Here is a 9,015-nt window from a genome sequence, read left to right as displayed (position 1 = left end):
AATGGCCATTTACTACATACACTAAGGAAATGTAAAAGTCTCCGGAGCTTCTGGAACTCCATTTTTACCTTTATTTCACCTTTATATTTAGCTATCCTTAACCCTACAATCAATACATTCTCAGTGCAAACCCGAACCATAATTGTCCATATATTGATTGCAACTCGTCTTACAATTACTTCCAATTAGAAAAAAGCTACGACCCCCAAATCTCTCAGATGTCATTATTAGAGTACAGACACAATACGAATATGAAAAGTTCTTTGTACACTCATCCCAAACCTGGTCTAGCTTCCAGACCAAGTGGAAGTTATGGAGTTTAGTGTTCCCAGAAACTCCCTGAGTACCGATGCTAGTAATGAGTACTGATACTACTGTGTATAGTTGGTGCCTTATTTTTTCCCTTTTTTGTTTTTCTCTTTGTTTAGTTATAGTTCTCACTTTTATTGCATAAAATATTCTATATATTACTTTTTGTGCAATCCTTATCTCTCCTGAATTGCTACGACTCTATGAAGATAATGTTTAATGCCAATATTCAAAATTTGCAATTTATTTAGCTGATTTCATATTTGCTTTGTTTTGTAAATGTTGAATTTATGCTGCATTATGTCTATTTGAGAATCTAAATTAAAAACATTTGAAAGAAAAATAACAGTTTAATTGTTTTTTTTTCTGCATGAAATATAACTTTTCCTTGCTTCTAAAATTTCCTTGAATTAAATAAGGTGTGATTTAATGCAACATATAAATTGTTGATTTTATATTTCTGCCTGACCACTCCCTACCTCTCATATTACCTAATAAAAAGCATGAGATTATGTGCCTCAAATATGTACAATGTTTATAAAGTGTTTCTGTTTTCACTTATTATTTGTGGATGAAATATGCCTACTCTTTGCCTTCAAATCCCCATCTCATTCTAAAGAAAATTTTTTAGCTCTTCCAATAATGCAAGTTTATTTGAAAATGCGGTTTTGCAACCATTATACTTTATTTTAATATATATGGCTAAAGAATACCAACTCCCTGCTTCTCATAGATTCTGGTAAGCAAATCCATACAAACTGCATGTCTTAAAAAATACACTTAATTTTTAATGCTGAAATAGGACTAATCACTGTCATCAAAAATAGCTCCTATTAAAATGACTGAGATTCTGTCTGAAAGAAGCAAACCAAATGTGCCTCCTACTAAAAAGGATGAGATTCTGTTCTGCAAATATCTGGTATTCAAAATACTGTGTCTGAATCTATGTAGTTCCGGGTAATATATCTGTCTGAAATATGCCTAACCTCTATCTCAAAATATTCTCCCTTTGATAAGCATGAGATTCTCTACAGCAAATCTGTACATTATTTACAGTATCTCACAAAAGTGAGTACATCCCTCACATTTTTGTAAATATTTTATTATATTTTTTCATGTGACAACACTGAAGAAATGACACTTTGCTACAATGTAAAGTAGTGAGTGTACAGCTTGTATAACAGTGTCAATTTGCTGTCCCCTCAAAATAACTCAACACACAGCCATTAATGTCTAAACCGTTAGCAACAAAAGTGAGTACACCCCTAAAAGAAGATGTCCAAATTGGGCCCAAAGTGTCAATATTTTGTTTGGCCACCATTATTTTCCAGTACTGCCCTAACCCTTTTGGGCATGGAGTTTACCAGAGCTTCAGAGGTTGCCCCTGTAGTCCTCTTCCACTCCTCCATGATGACATCACAGAGCTGGTGGATGTTAGAGACCTTGCGCTCCTCCACCTTCTGTTTGAGGATGCCCAACAAATGCTCAATAGGGTTTAGGTCTGGAGACATGCTTGGCCAGTCCATCACCTTTACCCTCAGCTTCTTTAGCAAGGCAGTGGTTGTCTTGGAGGTGTGTTTGGGGTCATTATGTTGGAATACTGCTGTGCAGCCAGTCTCCGAAAGGAGGGGATCATGCTCTGCTTCAGTATGTCACAGTATATGTTGGAATTCATGGTTCCCTCAATGAACTGTAGCTCCCCAGTGCCGGCAGCACTCAAGCATGATACCATGAAACTCCCACCACTATGCTTGACTGTAGGCAAGACACACTTGTCTTTGTACTCCTCACCTTGTTGCCGCCACACACGCTTGACACCATCTGAACCAAATAAATTTATCTTGGTCTCATCAGACCACAGGACATGGTTCCAGTATTTTCATTTCCTTAGTCTGCTTGTTTTCAGCAAACTGTTTGCGGGCTTTCTTCTGCATCATCTTTAGAAGAGGCTTCCTTCTGGGATGACAGCCATGCAGACCAATTTCATGCAGTGTGCGGCATATGGTCTTGTCAGGTTATCGCTATATGAAATTTTTAAATGATGAAATATATTTGCGACACTTACATTGACCTCAGCCTGACACATCAACCTCTGTGAAAAAAAAAAAAACTGGCCACACACACACACAATAGTATTGACCAACCCTTTAACAGTGCAAATTAAGACAGGCTTGTGTAACTAGTCAGAGACAATTGGCCATACAAAAACGTCCCCATTTTCAAGGTTTTATACAAAGAGATGTGATAACAGCTGGAGCTTAAAGTTTGAAGAAAAACTAAAAGCACAATACAGTAGACGGTCCCCATTGTTCTAGGGTGAAAACTAACTCTTCCTAAAACACCCAGTATTGACTCAGCTAAACACATAAGACTCTTCAACAAAATGGTGACTAATATGGGTATATGTGTATATATATATATATATATATATATATATATATATATATATATATATTTATATATATATATATGTATGCGTGTATGTATGTAGGTATATGCATGTGTATGTGTATGGTATATATGTACATGTGCGTATATGAATACATGTGTGTATATGTATGGGTATGTGTGTACATGTGCATATATGAATATATCTGTGTGTGTATGTGCATGTGTGTGTATCCAGTTATCACCATATATTGAATTTTGTTGTTATATGTAGGGAATAATGTATCACAAGAATAGTTCATAAATAGAGATGGCTCACCCACCAAATCATAAATAATGTTCAATGATGCTATAAAATACAACTAGCATGATATATCCCTATAAATTTATTGTACTTAAAAAATATTACACAAAGATTATGGGATTATTCCTACAGGAAATGAATACAGCTATTAATAATGACACTACCAGCAGAAAACATAATCTTGGAACAAAATATTGAAATGTTATAAAAGCAGAAATCACCAAATCCCCAAAAATATGATTCATATATGGTTTACAGCAACTCCCACATCACATTATAGGTCAATCCCAATTGCAATGATGTGACCAACTGCTAACCAATGGGCAGGTGACAAATGACCAGTCACTGCCCACTTCTGCAAACCACCACTGAGGAGACAGTCAATATTGGTTGGGGAGTGGTCATTTCAATCAATAGTTTCTGATCGTATAAATAAGGACCCCTGGAAAAACAAAGGAGACTCTAAAAAAAAAAAAACCAAGAGAACACACCTAAGGAAGGACACAGGAAAAGACTGCTGCCATTTTGACCACTGCCCATTGGCTGATCTCCTGCTGAGAGACGAACTACCTTACTTTGAACATTTTCCTTGGAAGGAGTGGTGAGAGATAGACTTAATAATTTTCCTTAACCCATTTACTCCCAAGATAATAGGGATTGTATGATATTGTCTGAAATTATACATATATGGTCATTTACATTGGGTAGAGCAACTCTATATGTTAAATTTTCTTTTCCACTGAATCAATTGATTTTATGAATTTCAAGTGTTTGTCTAGAGTTAAGGCTGAATTTAAGTGTATTGGCTATAATAGGGTGTGGCTCTTTAAGATAAGTTTCTTTCTTTCCTACGGCCGCGGAAAGTGAGAAACTGCCTTAAGAGTGGTCAGGCATTTTGTTTTTATTATTTTAATTCACAGTTAATTTTACTTTTTATCGGGTTATATCTAATTCTGTGTTTGGTTTCAAAAATTGAATTCTGATTACATTGTATCTGTGCAACGTATTTTTGATATTGTGTGTGGAATATTAATCACCAGTAAATTTAGTTTTGTATGTAAATATATAATTATACTCGTATCTTAATAAATTATATTTATTAATTTAATTGGGAGATATTTATATATTGGTTAGAATTCACCATAAGCGCCAAGAACTCAGGAAAATTGCTGTGGTATATTAGTGAGGTCTGAACAAAATTGATTGGGTTTTTCTTAGTTATTAAATTATTTGCCGTAATCGGCTGGAGGCACTGCGTCATAATTCTATTGATAATTCAGACACCGCCTTTTAGTAATAAATTAAAATCTTACCATATAACAAAACATACTGGTGATTGTATCTCCATATACATTGTCAAAAATATAGATTGTCCTAGCATGGCAGGAAATCACAGTGAATCAAGTCCATCTAGGCACAGCCAGGAAGGTGAAACCATCCCAACTATGGCCACTACCCCCGCTAAGGATACTGGTAAAACTCGAGAAACATTACATAGATTTGTTGATTATGGGATAGTTGAACACCTTCGTAGAAGATTAGACATAGGATGCAGTTTAGAGAAGTATGTCAAGGATGAAAAAGAGCAAGCTCAGAGTTTAACTGATAATTTGTTTATTGAAGGCGGCCGGGTTTACCAACTTATAAGGGCCTATGCTAATGAAAAGGACACGAAGGTCCAAGATCGTCTCATTATGAAGACATGGCCTACTCTGTGGTTTTTGTGTAATGAATTTATCACACAAATGCCCGCCTTAAAGAAAGAATTATTGGAAACCCGCTCCCTCTTGATAAACAAAAACCAAGACATAGGATCCCTTTCAGAAAAACTCCAGTGGGCTGAGACTAGAATTAACTAATCTAAGGGAATTGAGGAGGAATTACTTGTCCAGGTTCAAAATAGTAAAACCCTATATGAGGAAACCCGTGTCCAATTTAGGAAGCTAAAAGAAAAATATCAAACACTTAAACAAGAAATAGAATCTTATAGACAAGAAAAAGAAACCCCTAAGAAACATAACTCTATTACTGAGGATGAAACAAACAACACAGAAATTGAGATTATAAGATCAGAGCAGAAAGTATTGGAGAAACAGATAGGGAATTTAACATCCATGTTAAATCACGAATTAATGCATCTGGGTCATAGTCGTGAACAGGAAATAAAAAGAGGGGGATCTCCATATCAGCGGGAGAGACAGGTAATGCATAACCAATCAGAGTCTGAATATGGGTCACCCCCTAGGCTTCAAAGGTACTCCCCAGAGTATACAGATGAGGAAACGGATAGGGCTTCATATAAACAGGAAAGGAGGCCCAGGCTTTTTAAAAGATATGACACCCCCAAAATCATCCGATTTTTTAAAGAAACTGTCCCTGTCTTTTCTAAGAAAGGATCCCCCGCCATCACTGACCATCTAGGAACATACGAACGTACCTTAGAAATCTTAGGCATTGAGGACGATCGTACAAAAATTGATTTGCTACCTTGGGTATTTGAAAGTAAAAACAGACAATTCTTTGATTCGTTAAAAGCCCTGTATGGTCAGTCATGGAAGGAGGTTAAACATAGGTGTCAAATGGAGTTTGGACCATATAAAACTACAACGTCTGCCAAGGCTGCGGCCTATAATCTAAAATGTGGTCATAATCAGAGCCCTACAGAGTTTCTGGCCTTACTGAAAAATGCCTACTTTCTGGCTGAAAAGGATCCCAATCCTGATCAGTCTGAATTCAAGACCTTATTTTATGAAGCATTACCTGCTTATATAAAATTGGGTCTTGCACAAGACTTTAAGAAAGGACGCTCCCTGGATTGGTTAGTAAAGGAGAGTGACTACCTTTTCTCAATCCAACAGTCCAGTGAAAGTGGGGTAAAAAGAGAGGCCCAGCAGAACCCTAAAATAGTAGCGGCCACTACCATGCCCCCTCAACCTCCGGGTGCACAGACAGAGAGAAAATCTTATGCAGAGGCAGTCCGAGATGGGAGGCCCATTAGACCTCCCGGAGTCGCACCACGAGCCCAGCCAGCGGTGGGGGACAGACAGAGGCCACTTGGGTACAGTAGTGAAAGTGAAAGAGGTCCACAACACAGAAAGGGCAAGAGGGAATATTCCCAGGGGTTCCAACCTGATTTCAATCGAGACTCCAATTTCAATAGGGATCCCGATTTTAATAGGTACCCCCACTTTGACAGAAACCCCAATTTTAATAGATACTCCAACTTTAACAGAGACCCCAATTTCCATGGGTATCCCAGATTCCAAAGAAACCCCAACTTCCGTAGGTACAACAGATTTGGCAGAAACCCCAACTTTAACCAGGACCCAAACTTCATGAGAAACCCTAATGTTATTGAGAACCACAATGACCATAGGTCGCCTCCTGTCCAGGAACGAGAGGGAGCACCCAGGATTGGTGCAGTTCCCCAAGTTCCCCAAGGTCAAGGAGAAATACGGGGACCTCCGAGAGAGAGTTCCCAGCATCAGGGCCTGAGGAGTGGTTATGAGTCTGAGACATCTACCCAGTCCCATCCTGAACGTAATAGGGTCAGACAAAATAGGGCAACGTACCAAAACACCCTCAACCAACGTATAGGACAAATCGAGGAGCAGGTGAATCAAATGGTCGGACAAATGACACAATTCATGAACACCCAATCTAACAACCCATCTTTTTTAGGGGCAACTCCTGTGACCAACCAAGGGTCACAGAATGCATAGACCTCCCTCCGATAGGCCCAGAGGGGATAACACTGTATGCAGCGAAAGGGGGCGCATGCTCTACCCCTGATGTGCCCACAATTGAGAAACATAGTCATAGGGCCAGGGAGGATCAAATGTTGGTTGTTAATTCCCCTCCTGCCTTGCAGTGTTCACTTAACCCCTCTAACCTAGCCGAGCCATTGGGGATAGTAATAAATGACCAGTCTGACGGAGCGCACCCCACTCATTGCGCTTCCGTCTTGAGGAAGTCCAACAGGCAAGCCAGAAGGAATAATAAGCGCACAGAATCTGTGACGTGTGGTGAGATCAATGCTGATTGTAAATTATTGACAGGTTCCCAGATCTTCAACCATGCCAATTTCATGTGTGAGTTGAACGAATCTGATGGGAGATATTTCACTACGGTGAAAATACAGGATGCCAGTGATCACCCAATTTTAGGCCTAATTGACACTGGGTCCCAAGCCACAATCCTGTCAGAGGAACATTTTAATCGAGTAACAAATTCAATGCCCAAGAAACCAAAACTTAGGAGCTTTGATTGTTCCCTGGTAGGGGTAGGTGGAGAACCACTAGAAGTTAGGTTTACTGCTTGGCTTAAACTTAAATTAGGTAATAAGGAACTTAGGCACCCTGTTATTATTGCCACTCTCCCACATCACCACATGATCATTGGAATAGACCTTCTTAAAAGGCTCAACACTATTGTTGATTGTGTGAACAAGGTATTGTGGTCCCAAGTCAATACACCAATTAAATATGAGAAACTTCAAACTCCCCATTCCCGGCAACACTGCCACCTGGTGGAAGAAAGGCCTGGTTCCCTGGAAGTTCATTTCAGAAATAGTCAATTACCTGATGTAACAGTCATCCAACCTGACCACAAAAGCCTTGAAGTGGGAGGAGATAACCATGTGTTTAAAATTCCCTGTGATAAAATAAAGGAGATCTCCCTCCTAGATAATGTACTGACCATGTCTTTCCATCAGGAGAATAAAATTAGGAAAGGGGGAAGTCACACTCAGTTCCTAACAGGAGTGGAAAGGGTTAGCAGTGATCTATTTATCCCTATCCAGATAAATGGTCTTAGTAGGTCAAAGTATGCCAAACTTGATTTAAAGCAAGAGCATAGCTTTGTGAGCCACGGGCTTTTAAAACACATGACTGAAATAGATATGATCCGGTTATCCACTCCTCAGCGTCATTGGATTTCAGATGACATTGAGGATTCGGAGGATTATAATTCCATTGCTAGATCCCTGTTAAACATTACCATAGGTCAGTGGTTCTCAAATCCGGTCCTCGGGACCCACCAACAGGCCAGGTTTGCAAGATAACTAAATTACATCACAGGTGATCTCATTTGCTTCTCAGTGATTGCAGTATTCTAGTCTGCATCCCCCAAGGTAATACTTAAAATCTGGCCTGTTAGTGGGTCCCGAGGACCGGATTTGAGAACCACTGCCATAGGTAATAAGACAACCACCCACGTGTTCATAGTCTTGGATAATCCACAAAACCAAATATATATCGGCAACGACTTACTGCATCGGTTTGCCACTCAAATTGACTTAATCAATGACTGTTTATGGAGTCGACTAAAGGGGGATCCTGAGGGATACCAGGATGTAAATTTAGCCCTGAAATTCCAACAGCAGATGCCTTACGCTGTTGAGGTTCAGGTAGCCCAAGAAATTATCGTGCCCAAAGGCAGAAATAATTTTCTACTCCCCGTAAAAATAAAAAGGGGACAAAGATTAAAAGGGTCAGATGCGCTAGTATGCATATCCCAGAGAATGCAGGGGGAAGGACTAAAAATTACCCACACGCCTCTGATCAACACGCATCAATCCCCTATATACATCTACATACACAACCTCTCAAATCAGGACTTGCGGTAGAAACAGGGTATTACACATTTGGAGTCACTAACCAAGTGATTGGACTCATACCTGAGGAATATTTATCTGAGGAGCAATTAGTTGAACAATCATTCAATTCTTTACCCGAAGGTATGTTCACCATTGAGTCCATTTATCCCTTTGATTCTAAAGATGGTACCTGTAGAATTGAAGAGACATCCCTTGTCTTTGATCAACCGATTAAAGAACAAGAGTGCCCCAAAGGACATGAAGGGGGAGGAAAGTGCCCGATATACACCTAGTGATTTAACCACCAGACTTGAAGAGGCATATGAGATAGGGCAGCCTGAAAGCTTTCCTGGATTCAAAGAGATAGTTGAAGAGATAATAGCACTAGCAGATGCATGCTCCAATGATCTCGAGCGAC

General features: G+C 39.3%; 1 protein-coding gene across 1 annotated transcript; it reads left to right on the top strand.

Annotated features, from left to right (window-relative positions):
- Positions 1-7,088: 7,088 nt before the first annotated feature.
- Positions 7,089-8,627, top strand: LOC309556438 (uncharacterized protein; the record flags this gene model as incomplete). Its single annotated transcript, XM_082258901.1, has 2 exons — positions 7,089-8,004; positions 8,197-8,627. 2 exons carry the CDS (start codon positions 7,089-7,091, stop codon positions 8,625-8,627), a joined length of 1,347 nt encoding a protein of 448 aa, XP_082115027.1.
- Positions 8,628-9,015: the final 388 nt, after the last annotated feature.

Source organism: Pelophylax lessonae (genome assembly GCF_965119305.1).
Source record: "Pelophylax lessonae genome assembly, chromosome: 5".
NCBI classification, from domain to species: Eukaryota; Metazoa; Chordata; class Amphibia; order Anura; family Ranidae; genus Pelophylax; species Pelophylax lessonae.
Note: the sequence above shows the minus strand (reverse complement) of the source record. Positions and strands in the feature narration are given on the sequence as shown.